The 14,575-nt window shown below is 39.1% G+C and overlaps 1 protein-coding gene across 1 annotated transcript in view; it reads right to left on the bottom strand.

Annotated features, from left to right (window-relative positions):
• Positions 1-14,575, bottom strand: part of PON1 (paraoxonase 1) — a 28,774-nt gene that overhangs the window by 7,624 nt on the left and 6,575 nt on the right. Inside the window, exons 2-7 of the mRNA XM_012757092.3 lie at positions 11,643-11,713; positions 10,053-10,108; positions 8,753-8,921; positions 5,306-5,432; positions 2,340-2,540; positions 1,220-1,301 (exon numbers count right to left, since the gene is read on the bottom strand). Of these exons, the coding sequence (XP_012612546.2) occupies positions 1,220-1,301; positions 2,340-2,540; positions 5,306-5,432; positions 8,753-8,921; positions 10,053-10,108; positions 11,643-11,713 (706 nt within the window). The remainder of the gene's footprint in view (positions 1-1,219; positions 1,302-2,339; positions 2,541-5,305; positions 5,433-8,752; positions 8,922-10,052; positions 10,109-11,642; positions 11,714-14,575) is intronic.

The raw sequence follows: 14,575 nt of genomic DNA, 5'->3' as shown, positions 1-14,575 counted from the left end.
AATGTCAAACACGATGTTACATTTGATGTTGCTTCAAGATAATTTTCTCTGAGTGGAGCCCCTCATGACAGTAGCTCGGGTGTGCTGATGGGAACAGTCATTCAATTGGGAGGGACAGTGCTTCCTGCTGTGGGCGGGGATGGCAGGAGAGCAATGTCTCATTGTTTTTCCCCGGTGGGGGGCTGCTTTCATTATGTTCCACTTTGTTCTTAGTCTCTCTTCCCCCCTCCTTTGTGTTTTTAACTCAAACCTTCAGACTGGACGGGAACTTGTGGGGGAAGAAGAGGAATGCCTGAAGCACGCTCAAGCCCACCACATTAATTTAACAAGTATTTGTCTAGAGTGCCGACTAGCTGTTGAGAACTGTTCCAAGAACGAATAAAAAAAACTTTGTCCTTGTGGAGCTTACAACCTAGCAAGAGAGTCAGATAATAATAATGGAAAGTAAAATGTATAGTATGTTGGTAACAGATGCTGAAAGGGAAAATAAAGCCATAAAGGAGACAGGAAATATGTGGAGTAGGGGAGCAGAGTTGCGAATTGAGATTAGGTGGTGAGGGAAGGCATCGCTGAGGTGGCATTTTAGTAAAAACTGGAAGGAGATGAAGGAGAGTGCCACGGAGATCTGGAGGAAAATTCCAGAAGGGGGAACAGTGCCCTGTCCCCAGGCAGGGCCATGCCTGGGGAGCTCCAGGAATACCCAGAGGTAGCAGAGGCAGGGCAGGGCACAATGGCTGGAGAAAAAGGCAGAGGAGTGGTGGGTTGCCAGATACCACAGCAGCCCCCCTGAGCACATGGGCTTTATAAGTATTGTGGAGAGCAGTTCTGTATTAAATACATGATGAGACTATTTCTTGGCTCTTCCATCAACACAGACAAAGAGAGAGAGAAAAGGAAGGAGGAAAGGTGGAAGAGGGGAAGGATAAAAGGGAGGAAGATAGGGAGGAAGAGGGGAAGGAACTGGAAACACATCACCAAGTTTAAAATTGAATAGAGCAGAAAAAATCAAAGTTTCATAGGTGAAATGTGTGGTTTGCTGTTTACTTTTCAGTTGAGTCAAAGTGAACAGCAACACCAGGCTGATGACTCTTAATAAAGCAGTGAAAAATTAGTTCTCACCCACTCCAATTAGACAATCCTTTTCTCCTCACATTTAATTTCACAAATCAATTAGAATCTAATTATCACTCTGCAAACTTATAGTGTTAATACATCTTACCTTCAATGGAGTTAAAGTCCAATTAGCATGCTTTTCATACACATGAATCTTATGAGCCAGCAATTCAGCTATATAGACATACCTTCAAAGAAGAAAGAGCTACATCAAAGTACTTGAAGTAATGCAATTCAAAAGGTTACAATGAAGTTGTAATAACTCTTCCCAGGGAAGAACTTTGCTTAGGGACTGGGAAATGGAACCCATCTCAAAGTACACTAAATTCTGAAAGAATTCAGTGAGTTTACAGTGCACAAAGGGGTTTAATTTCTGAAAAGTAATTTCTGAAAGTGGGAACCTAGTTATCCCTGATCAGTATGGAAGTATGTGTGCAACATTACACACTATAAAGATCTGTGGGTAGTCTAAGCACTGTGCATCCCAGAAGAAAAAGAGAAACTACTGCTTAATTATCTCTTCTTTTTGAAGACCAGGTGATCATATGAATAGTTGAAAGCTGTTCATGTTGCTTTTTCTAAATATATGTTACTCTCTGAAGTCCTTGATGACACTAGACAAGGAAGTGTATAAATAGATGGATATACAGATTTATATATACATTAATGCCACCCAAAGTACAGTCCCCAAACCAGTGCTGGTCCGTAAGTTGTTTGTCATAGGGCCATTCCTAAATAATATCACAAATCAACTGCATCACTAAGTACACTGCCTAGTTAAGCTGACTTTTTATTTCATAGTAAGACTTTCTGGACAAAGGAAGCAGTGCCTTGATCTACATTTTGGGGCAAGCTTGTCAGAAATCAGCACTATTGGTATATACACCTGCATGTTATTAATCTCATTATACACTCAAAAATCCTCCCTCCAAATAAAGCTCCTTAATAATACTAAATCTTTATCACAGCTACGCCTCTTGAAATATGCTTTTTTTCCCCCAAAAAAGAAAATGAAACTACTATGCCCTCACAAAATAAAAATTTTTGATTTGATAATTTTTACCCCCTGAAAAATTAAGATATTTTACATTTTTTTTTTTTTGCTAATTTCATCTCACTAGGATAACATGTTAAAATGTATAACATCAATTAGAAAAGGAATGTGTTCCTAAAGATATCTCATGAGAATCTGAGTAAATCCATTACATTTTAAAGAGTTTCCATACTTGCCATCAGGCGAAACGCTGATCCCATTAGCAAAATCAAATCCTTCTGCCACCACTCTAGTTTCATTTGGAGTATAGTAAACAACATACGACCACGATAAACCCAAATATAACTCCCAGGAGCGTAAGTAGGGGTGGACAAAATAGTGATCGTTTGTGGCGTAAAAGTGCTCAGGTCCCACGGCGACAATATCATTCACACTGCAATTAAAACACACACGCATAATATATACAGGTGAAGGCATCGAACATGATAGGATTATGAATTACCATCATGACTGTCTATTCCTAAAATCAAGAAATGGAGTGGAGCCTTCACACTGGCTGTAGTGGCACAGAATTAATATGACATCAGTGCTCCCTCCACAACCCTCAAAGACAATAACTGGTCTAAGAAATCCTAAGAGGTGATTCTAGCACTGTAACATAAAAATCCTATGAGCTGGCTCTTAAAAATAGTGTTATGGGGTGTGTGCGTGCGTGCGTGTGTGTGTGTGTGTGTGTGTGTGTGTGTGTAGATATAATAAATTCAGTGGGCATTAAATTGGGGCAGAAATCATTAGGGCAAAATGTATCTGTGCTCACATAGAACTGACTCCCCATCAGTCCCAGGCATCATAAGGCAACGGAAAAAACCCTGAACGGGCAGCCTGGAGCCTTGTATTTTAGTTAAAGCTCTGCTACTATTAGCTGTGTGATCGAGGGAAAATCAATCCTTTCACGTGTCAGGGTCTCAGTTTCCTTATCTGTGAAAGGAGGATGATGGACTGGTCTATCTTCTGGACTTAAGGTTTTGTGATTCTAAATGGAATAAAATGTCCAGGAACAAGAGTGCTGAGAAACAGGATGATACGGCTTTTTTTTTTTTTCCTCCTGATTAGGATTCTCTCTCTGTTACTGAAAAATGTTAAGATATATGAGCCTATTTTTCTGCTTTAATAGGTACAATAGTGAACACATAAGTGAGTCATTCTTTGCTGATTGAGGTGACGGAAGTTCCCCAGGGCCATGGGCTCGGAGAAAATGATCTCTGTTCTATTGCAGAGGGCGTAATGGCCAGCGCTTCAGCTCTGACTCAGTTCTGAGCTTGTGGGCAAGTTAGACAAGCGTGCAGAGCCTCAGTTTTCTCGCCTGTAAAAAGAGGTTAAATAATTTTCTCAAAGTCATATCGCTCGTTAGTGGAAGACTAAGGGTCAGAATCTTCATTTGTGGATTTGCAGTGGGAATGACAATGAGACGATGCCTGGTGTGTGCTGTGCAGGGAGCCTGCCACTCGATAAATCCTCAATCAATGGTAGTCACTCTTACGATGTGAAAAAAAAGGTCTAGGAATTTAGGATTAGTCTGGACAGACGCCAGACATAAATCTGCAAGTTGGCTTTACTATCTCTTTTTTGAAACAAAATTTCTGAAATTAGTATACATCACTGTCATTTGTCTGTTTTTCATAGAAAGGAGCAGCATGGAATGGTTTAGAGTAATGGCTTTGAAATCTGATGGACTCCGTTTGAATCTTGACACTGCTTCCTGTCGTCACAACGTGGGGCCACAGCATGTCATTAAACTTTGAACCACTTCTCTGAACCTCAGTTTTCTCCCTATACCTTGAAAGGCTGGGGTAAGAATAAAAAGGAATAATTAACGTAAAGGCCTTGGCACCATGCCTAGCATACAGTAAATGACCACTAACAATAGTTGTGATATTATTATAATGACAGGCTTCAATTATAATAAATTTAGTAATGGGAACATCAATGATATTAACAATCATAAAATACAAAGCAAAAAAATTACACATGGCTAATCCTTGGGTTGAGAGAGCAGAATTCTACTTAACTGTGGTGGTTATTTTCAGTCTTATTCTATGCTGCCAAAGACCAATATTTTTGCAACTGGCCCAGGAAAAAAATCCTCCAACCCCAGGAAATTGGACAAACCTGAGAATTTCCAAGATTAAATGGTAAAGCAAAATAAGTTTCACTATTTTGTAGTGGTATGGAGCACCAGCTCTGGACTCAAGCTACCAGGATTAAGATCCTAACCATACCATTTACTGAGGGGGTCACCTGGGCCAATTTAATAAATCTCCAATCTCAAATTTTTTTTAACCTACAATGGATATAATAATAAAACACAATGAAGATGGTATTTGTAAAAAGTCAAGAAAATAATTTGTTTAAATTGGTTAATGCAGCACCTGACTTACAGTGAAAGCTCATGGAGTCCTTATTGTTGCTATTATTATCATTATTATTATCATTCTACATATTTTCTCTACTTTAGATCTTAGTATTCTTTTCATTCTCCATTCAGTGACTTCATTCTCTCCCAAAAATACATTTGTTGAATGAATACATGGGTAAACTCTTCCACCCAAAGCTATTCTCTGAATTTTCACTCATCCTAGGGGTGCAGAAGAAGGACCTGGGCTGTAGTTCCCACTCAGCCTCTAATTAGCTGACCTTTATCACTAATTCAATTTCTCTACAATCTCAGTTTCCTCATCTCCAACCACCAAGTAAGAAAGGAGAGGAAGGAGCACTGATAAGAGTGCACACTCCATGCCAAGAACTTTACTAGGCTCCTGCAAAGAGTATAAATCTGGATTTACAAATATGGAGGCAGTCAAATGCGATACATAAATTATACAAATAGAGGTTGGGATTCTAAAACATCATAATAACTAGGAGGTAAAGATTGTTTTGGAAGACAGTGTCAGGCTGTTGTCCTAAATCTCTCTAAATTCATAAGCCAGCATTCAACCAGCCCGGCAAATGAAGGCAAAGAGAATGGGCCTTCTCTGAAGGGCTTGAGTCCTCAAAATGTTCTGCAGAAGGACATTGGAGGAGTTTGCAATCATTAGAAAGGAAAGTGGAACAGCCATACCCACCCTGGCCAAAAGGAAACACTAAAGCACCAGTGCTATTAAAGGAAAATATTAATAGAAATCTGATATGGTTCAGTACTTAGGCAGAAGTTTGTGTCTGATGGTTTTTAGATGCAAAAGTGATTTTTCTTCTTCTTGAAATTTAAACAACTCTACTGTGGTCTTGAAATCTGGATGGTTCACCACCAGCAGGTACACCACATTATCTGAGAGGAGATTAAAAACAAAAATTGAAACATTAACTGAGCTCTCAGCTGTCAGCCCTCTCTCCAAAAAGTAATTTCAACCCACCTCCAGCTAGTACTTAGGATGTCAGGCAGATGGAAAATTTTTCTCTCTTTGTAGAGAGAAGCATTTGTGATTGCTCCTTTTCCAAAGACAAGTGGCTCAAGGAAGAACCAGTGACAGTCTCTAAAATCTCGAAACTCTACTGGGGGAGAAAAAGCCCTCAACTTAAGAATGAGCATCACTGTCACTAAAATTCCAATGAGCTTGTTAAGCTTTCTAGTTCAAATGGTCTCCCAGAAATGCAGAGTTGAGATAAAAAGGTTAAAAGATGTGGGAACTCCCAATAGGAGAAGTTGTGCTCAGGCATAATTTATACTGTGTAAGATGATAAATTCCATAAGAAGAACATCTGAAAGGTAGTAGTGAATAGAAGCAGCTTCTGTGAGTCAGTGGGATTTGGGGACAGGAAGTAGACTAGTATAAGTGGTCACGAAGGTGTGATCAGAGTTGGTGAGTAAAGTTAGACTATGGTCTTTGACTTAAGAAGCAGGAAGTCTTTGGAAATCACTAACAGATCAAATTGGTATTTAAAGGAAATGATGCAAAGCTTAGCAGGTTGAACTGAGAAATATGAACAGAAAAGCCAGCTGAGATGCTTTTCATTAACCCATTCAACAAACCAGTATTTATTCTAGTTGGTGTTAAACACTACAAAGAAAAAATACAAGATCTATAGAGTAATGAGATGTTTTCTTCATGGAAGTCATGGATGTTCTCTCTGATGAGGGGGTGTTAGAGCAAAGATCTATATGAAATAAGAGAGCAAACTATGTGGCAATCTGGGGAAAGAGCATTCCAGGCTGAGGGAAGGAGTCGTGCAAAGGCCCTGGGGCAGAGCTTCTTGGACAATTCACTTAACAGTGAAGTTGTGTTTGGAGCAGAGTGAAGGAAGGAAAGAGTGAAAGAGTGGGAGGGTAGAAGGCATAGGGAGCCAGAGTCAGTCTCACTAGGGTTTTGGGTGAGGATCCCGGGTTTGCTAACTGGAGGCTTTGAGTCAAGGAATAACATGTCCTGAGACTACATCAGTAATCTGGGCATGTAGGGAGAGGGAACTGGACCAGGAGGTGCCACTGGAAAAAAAAATAGCAGGAAAGGACATGACAGGAATTTGACAGGAAGAATCAAAATACTTTGATGATGGCTGAAAAATGAGAGACTCGGAAATCAAATACAAGTGAGGGTTAAAACTCGGATTCATATTTTGCATGTTAGATTCTACTTCTAGAAATTTATCCCAAGAAAACAGTCACAGAAGATAAATGTACGAGAATGTTCATTTTGGCATTGTTTGCAATGAGCCTAATGACGGCAACAACTTAAATATCCATGAGCAGAGGAACTCTATTCTGCATTGTAAAGTAGCGCCAAACAGGCTGTCAGAGAAAGAAGTCCCTGATGTAGTGTTTAATGCAAAAGCAATTTATAGAAGGAGTTGTATGACATCACCCCATTTTTATTTAAAAAATACACACACACCCAGCACTATATTTCTTTGCACTTAAAAATATTTAAAAAATAAAATATAACAGTGATGAATGGGTGCATGGATGGAGAGACCATTACAAAAGATATATAAAAGTCACATGGGGGAAGATAAAAGGGTGGAAAATCATTTTTCAACATTTTGCATTTAAAGTAGCTATAGGAGAGGAACCCCCAGATAGAAGTATCTGTTATAGTTAGCACCTCCAGGAATGGAAGTGAAGGGCTAATGAAAAAAATAATAATTATACCCCACATTTGGGGATGTTCTCCTAGAAAGCAGGCACCATGACACTGGTTTGAAATTTCTGAAATAGGGAAAATAAAGAGAAAGTAAAACACAGAACCTCTGAGGGCATGCTCAGAGAATTGGCAACGAGTGACAAAACAAAGAATGGCAGAGAAAACCTGCAGCAGGATCTGAAGCAGGACAGATAAGCATGTTGGAATATCAGGGAAGAGCCAGTTTTGTGAAGGAGAAAATGAGGTGCAGGGAGGAAGGAAGGAGAGGAAGGAAAGGAAGAGAGAGAGAGAGGAGGTCTATTAATAAAGACATCACTGATGATTTTCAAGGCAGCAATTTTAGCTACTCACATGGGGAAAGTCCAAAAGAAGGACTGAATGAGGGGTTGTCTGATGACGCAATGCAGGCAACAGGTGTAGGCACGGTTCTTAACCCCAGCCTTACATTTTTATCACCTGTACAACTTTTTTTTTCTTTTTTTGAGACAGAGTCTCACTTTGTTGTCCAGGCTAGAGTGAGTGCCGTGGCGTCAGCCTAGCTCACAGCAACCTCAAACTCCTGGGCTTGAGTGATCCTTCTGCCTCAGCCTCCCGAGTAGCTGGGACTACAGGCATGTGCCACCATGCCCGGCTAATTTTTTTTTTTTATATATATATATCAGTTGGCCAATTAATTTCTTTCTATTTATAGTAGAGACGGGGTCTCGCTCTTGCTCAGGCTGGTTTTGAACTCCTGACCTTGAGCAATCCGCCCGCCTCGGCCTCCCAAGAGCTAGGATTACAGGCGTGAGCCACAGCGCCCGGCCACCTGTACAACTTTTAACAAGCAATACCACCAGGCCCTCCTCAGACCAACTGAATCAGAATCTTTGGGGCTGAGGCCATTCCTTGAGTCTTTTTTAAATCCCCAGGTGCTACTGTGTGCAACAGGGGCTGAAAATTAACACAGCAAACAAAGAAATGACAGCAATAGAAGGGAAGAAGTAGGATGAAGGCATAACGGATGGGGACAGCATGCTACGTTGAAAAGTATCACAATGTGGAGAAGCAGTTTGAACACAGAACACAGGGACAGGGAGGCATTGAGGTGATGGGGCCAGGAAAGAGCTGACCATGGAGACTTTCTGTTACTGGATCCATTGGTAGCACATGGCCTTAGGTTAGAAAAATCTCTTCCTATAAATGCCTGAGCCTTTAAAATTGCTTAAAATAGAAAACCTATAATGATTAGGGCTGAATATTATTATTATAGTAATTATAAGGATAAGGTGAATGCTGGTATTTTACAAAATTAGGTGCTTTACAAATCTTAAATATTTTAGTATTCTCAAGTATTTAAGCAGTTTTAATATTATATTTAATTAACATAGGGGGTAAGTTTAAAACCCAGAATAAGAACATTATTCATGATTATGCTTTGGTTGGATGAGAAAAAAAAATTAATTCATTGGCATGCTTTTTTCTGGTTTTTTTTTTTTTAATTTGCTTTTGTTTAACTAGTAAACGCTGTTACCTTCATCTGTAAATGTGCTAATCCCATGAGGATTAAATGAAGCTAAATCAAAGTTACTTCCAGTGATCTCCAATTCCAACACTGTTGGATGTTTTTCATTCAAGTCCATCAGAAGTATTGTTCCAGGCTTATCAGGTTCAAAACTCTTTATTCCAGGATATTTTAATCCCTTATAAAACATGAAGGAGAAAAACCAGGCACATTACAAATATTTCAAATGCTGACGGAGGTGGTGGATAGTACATGGGTTTACACTGTCTGCTCTGAACCACAGGACTGGCCACAGGGCCACACGGGAAGCCTCTTAACTGGCTTGTGCAATAGGTCCCCGAGGGACTCTGGAAGCTATCCCCTGTAGCAAAGTCATGTATGAACCATGCCACAACTTCCAAACCTCTGACAAAGATAAAAAATGGAAGAGCTGGCTGGGCACAGTGGCTCATGCCTGCAGTCCTAGGACTCTGGAAGGCCAAGGAGGGAGGATCCCTTGAGCTCAGGAGTTCAAGACCAGCCTAAGCAAGAACAAGACAATTTTAAATTAAAGGGTTTATTTAAAAGTATAAAAAAAGATAACAATGGAAATGACTTGTAAGGGAATCTACATAAACATACACTTCATTCAGCAAATATTTGAGTACAACTGTCTATTAAGGGATAGACAATTGAAGGGGAAACCATTCTTTTTTTTTTTTTTTTTTTGAGACAGAGTCTCGCTTTGTTGCCCAGGCTAGAGTGAGTGCCGTGGCGTCAGCCTAGCTCACAGCAACCTCAAACTCCTGGGCTCAAGCGATCCTTCTGCCTCAGCCTCCCGAGTAGCTGGGACTACAGGCATGTGCCACCATGCCCGGCTAATTTTTTATATATATCAGTTGGCCAATTAATTTCTTTCTATTTATAGTAGAGACGGGGTCTCGCTCTTGCTCAGGCTGGTATTGAACTCCTGACCTTGAGCAATCCGCCCGCCTCAGCCTCCCAAGAGCTAGGATTACAGGCGTGAGCCACCGCGCCCGGCCGGGAAACCATTCTTAAATGTATTGAGCTCACAGATGAATTGCTGCGATGGAAGCTAAGGTCATGTAAGAAGTTCAGTGTAGACACAAGAACACAGATATGCATAGAACACATATGATCATAATTATAACACTAGTGCAAATGTAGATACAGTTTGTCTTTTGAACCATATAGCTGCTCATTTCATTTTGAAGATGGGCATTGGTATACAGATGGCTTAAGTGAGAGACTTAAAACTGCCAGTCCTAGAAAACCTTCTAAAACACAGTAAGTGAAAGAAAACACTCACAGAGCTAATGAAAGCCAGTCCATTAGTCAGTATCTCCAAGTCTTCAGAGCCACGTTCTGCCAGAAAAGAGAATAGACAGTACAGATTGTTTCATATTAATATATTGCAGTAAGCTGATGATCCATTTCTTCATCACTCCTCACTTGAAAGGGGGACTATATATATTAGCTCTTCTTTGATAGGGTCAGAATATACATTTTCCCATTTGTTTATTTGAATTGATGAATATGATTTTATGGAAATTAAAACATTAATATCATTAGGTGTAATTAAAATTTACACTTAATGTATTTGTTTTAAATTGATGGACTAGAACTTTATCCTCAGAGCCAGAATCCTCTTATATAAAGTTCATGAAAATTCAACAAAATGTACAAAAGATATGATTATTTGAAAATCTTGCTGTTTTTCTAAAGAGTTAGAATAAACTACAAATATATATTGATATATAATACTTCCAAACCAATTAAGACCTTTGAAAACTATATCAGAAATATAAGCAAATTCCAAATGCTTGATTTAAAATGGGGATACATTTTGATGATCAAGAACATGACTTTATAATTAATTATAAATATCAGTGAAATATCACTATCCTTGTTATTATATAAGTTATACTTTAAGTGTATGTAAATTTTTAAAATTACAATTAATCTAGAGACAAATGAACTGATTTTATATTTATATTCTTAGTGCAGATGTATGTTTTTCAAATACCCAGTGATATTTGATATCAATATCATATTTTTCTAGAAAAAATATTGTACCATAAGATACCTAAGCAAGTGTAACATTAACTAAGTCTTCTGGTCTAGCCTTCTGAACCTTAGTCAACTGAGATAAATTATTCTAAAAAAAAAAAATAAAAACAAAAACGAAAAACCCTCAAAATATAACAAAAGCATGGAGCTCAAATAAGTTGTCCTCAAATAACAAAGCTGGTTGGTTTAAACCAGATGGGGAGTTGAGCTCTGGGATACTCCTTGTTGAGGGTCTAGAAGCTGTGAGTCCCCTGCCCTTTTAGCTTGGCTGACAGGGATAATCTCCCAAGATGGAGGCCCAATAATTACTTTCCCAGCTTCCTTTGCAGCTAGGGCAGCAGCCTGTCCTCCAGCTCTGACTAATGAGATCTAAGGGGAAATCTGCTGAGAGTTTCTGGGAAAAATTTTTCCTTTCTGATATTAAAAGAGAGATGCATGAAGAGAAGCCTTGTGGTCATTACAAAGACCTGTGAGAGCTTTTTTTCAAAGAAAACCTTTATCCTTTACTGATTGCTTTATGTCTCATTTCCTTCCATCTCCTGCCATTTCCTTAGGTTAGATTACTATGAAATCAAACATTATTCTATTATTTTTGCTCTATTGACCAAACAAAAATAAACAATTAAACCCCCCAACACCTTGGCAATATGTTGATGAAGTTGAATGTCAAACAACATGGTATTTGTAATTAACTACTGACTCTGTAATAAATACCCTCCCAAGTTTAAAGTTTTATTTTTGGACAAAGTTAAACAGGTACATTAATCAAGTAAATAGCAAGATAATATGGCAAATTCAAATGAGACGTTTCTTCCTTTCACATACATACCAATGCCTTTAACTAAATTACAGTTAGGAAGTTCCACTGGTTTTACTTCTCGGAAAGCATTAAATCGTGTTCTGTGGGAGAGAAAGAAATAAAACGTACATAAAACTGTTCAGAAATTATAATTAAGTTGCAAAGGTAAGCAGCCCACAAAAGTTCTCCTTGATTGTACTTTGTTCAACCCGAGTTAGTGGTTCCTGGCACCTACAATTCTACCAGGCGAGGCCAGAGCGAGACAAGTGGGGTCCTCTGGGCACAATTAGTATTTATTTAGTGGAGGTGGATCGACACACAAAAAGGATACAAAATGTTCAGTCCAGCGCTCTGTGCACTTTGGCAGGAGCAGGAACTATTTCATCATTTGTGGAAGGACTCCTATGTGGAAAGTTGGGTAAAATGACAATATGGTTTCAGTTTATTTCATTGATGTTTTAGGGTTGCTGACAGATGGGCCTCCTACCCATCTGCCCAGTCTGCTTCCACCACCTGGATTGGGCATCTGCTTTTGAATGTAGTACTTGAAAAATGCAGGTATGTTTACAGGATTTGTAACTTCAAAAAATCATACTCCGGGCCCACCTAAAAAAAGGCATTTCACACAAACACACACGCAAATGTGCGCACACACATATGCACGAGCAGCTTACTAAATATGAGTTCGTAATCATCGTGGGGAATGTCTGCATAAAGGACAAAGACAACGTGAACGGATGTGAAGTTCCAGCCTGCTGCCTGCGCAGAGCAAATCTATGGATGAGGCATTTGAAAGAAACAGACCACAACATGAGCACAGCCAAGAGATATAAACATTAACTTTTTTTTTTTTTTTTTTTATAACAAGTGATACAATGCAGTCATAGCGAATTGTGACAATTATCCAAGAATCCCTAGAAATCTTATTTGGCTACAGAAAGGCTGAGAAATTCATAACTTGCCCTACTGATAATTTAGTCTCACAGAAGGAGAAGGCAAACGGACGCTGGAAAATGTTCTTACCAACATGGTAAAAAGTGATAGGAATTTGGGGGCAGTTGGTCTTTCATTCATACATTTAGAGAAAATTTTGTATGTTCCTGCTATCAGGCCCTTGGCTGGCAATTCCACCCTCTAAGAAAGGCTGACATAAGAGGCTAGCAATGGAGTCCAGTGATCTGCTTTGTGAAAGCACCACAGTTTGTCCTGGCGTTCAACCAGAGCAGAGAAGCACCAGTCTGGGCGCTAGAGATACAGATGAATGATTAGGTGAAGGCTTGGCCTACCAGGAGGTTATGGTTCCTTGACTGATAGGACCTTAGAAAGGAGCCTTCGAAGGAAAGTTGGAATCCACCCCGGGACCTGAGAAACTGAAAGTTGTCTCAAAAATGGAAATCTGCTTAAATAAGGGAAGTATGGTTCAGTTTTACAATGTTAATAGCTGCCAGTCTTTCATATTTTTTTTTTTTTTACAAAGATCACTTGCTGGCTAGCAATGAGATAGGAAACTGGCCTCGAATTCTGATCAAATCTCTCAATATTAGTTAAAAATAATACAAAACAGAAACCAGCCATTAGGGGTTGAAAATTGCACAAATTGAATGTAAATTATAGTATATACAGACTGGTATACACATCATTGAAATGGTTTTGAGAGGATGAAACTCAGTTGAAACAAAATTTCCTCTGTGTTATTCTGATTTTCATTAAAGGAAAAGTGATATGTAATTTACAGATATGAAAAAGGAAGCAAGAAGGCAAAGCTGAGAGAAACAGATGCTACCCACAGGGCAGCGGTGGCATTCGGTTGTTTTGGTCTTTGTGTTAGCAACTCCCACTCTCTGGCAGAGATCCAGTTCCTGCTAGACTCCTTGGTTTCCCTTACAGTCAAGACACCAACAATGGACCCTACTCCTCTAGCAGCAAGTGCCTTTTCATGCCATTGCAACAACATAGCACTGCTATTGTCAGAGGGACTCTCAAAGCCTTTATAAATATACTTCCCTTATTTAAGCAAAATGTGTTTCCAAAACAAGTGGTGGGTGAACCCCACTACCAAGCCCCAGCTTTGTTTCTGCTCGCCTCCAGATTATCTATGCTGTGAGTTGAAGTATATTGCTTCCTGTCAGCATCCAGTAATCATGGCCTCTCAATTTCAGGGTTCAGAACAAGAAGGCTTGCTCTATACAAATGTATCTATAAAATGTTTGCTTGTTTGGCATGAACGTCAAAGTTTTGTTCCAAAAATATGGTCCTGTTTGGAGAAACTACTCCAAATCAGAAAGGATGTAGAAACTATGATGTAATTTAAACTCGGGGTAGCCTCTGAATGAAATACTATTTTCTTTAGAAATATAGTAGCTGCCTTAGACATTATGAGGTATACGACTAGTATTTAACACACTATTTAATATGCCCCATGAATGTCTTCAGTGTGCTTCAGGGTAATGTGGATCTCAAAAGATTTGGTTCAGATCCAAAGCAATATACATTCTGTGTTTTAGCTCAGTGTTTTTTTTAAAAAAAGAAAATGCCACACAGCAAAAAATTGTTTACTTTGCTGGACAAACCAAATCAGTTCTCAAATAATGACCGGTGCTTATAAAAAGTTGTTATTATACAGTAGCTCCAAAACAAACCATCTAACCAAGAGGGAAATCAGCCTGTTCTTAGTATTTACATTGGACACCAGTTTCATAATCACTGACTCATGTGAAAATTGGTGCAGAAATTCTATAAACTCTTTGCTGTTTTTGATACCTGCTTTTTGTTCTGTTTTTTTTAATTTTTTTTTTAATTTTTTTTTTATTTTGGCATATTATGGGGGTACAGATTTTAAGGTTTCAATAAATGCCCATTTCCCCCCCTCCCCCCAAAAGTCTGAGTCTCCATCATGACCATCCCCCAGATGGTGCACATCTCACTCATTATGTATGTATATACCCGCCCCCCTCCCACCTCCC

Source organism: Microcebus murinus, chromosome 9, assembly GCF_040939455.1.
Source record: "Microcebus murinus isolate Inina chromosome 9, M.murinus_Inina_mat1.0, whole genome shotgun sequence".
NCBI lineage: Eukaryota > Metazoa > Chordata > Mammalia > Primates > Cheirogaleidae > Microcebus > Microcebus murinus.
The sequence above is the reverse complement of the archived record's forward strand: the minus strand, read 5'-3'. Positions and strand labels throughout refer to the sequence as shown.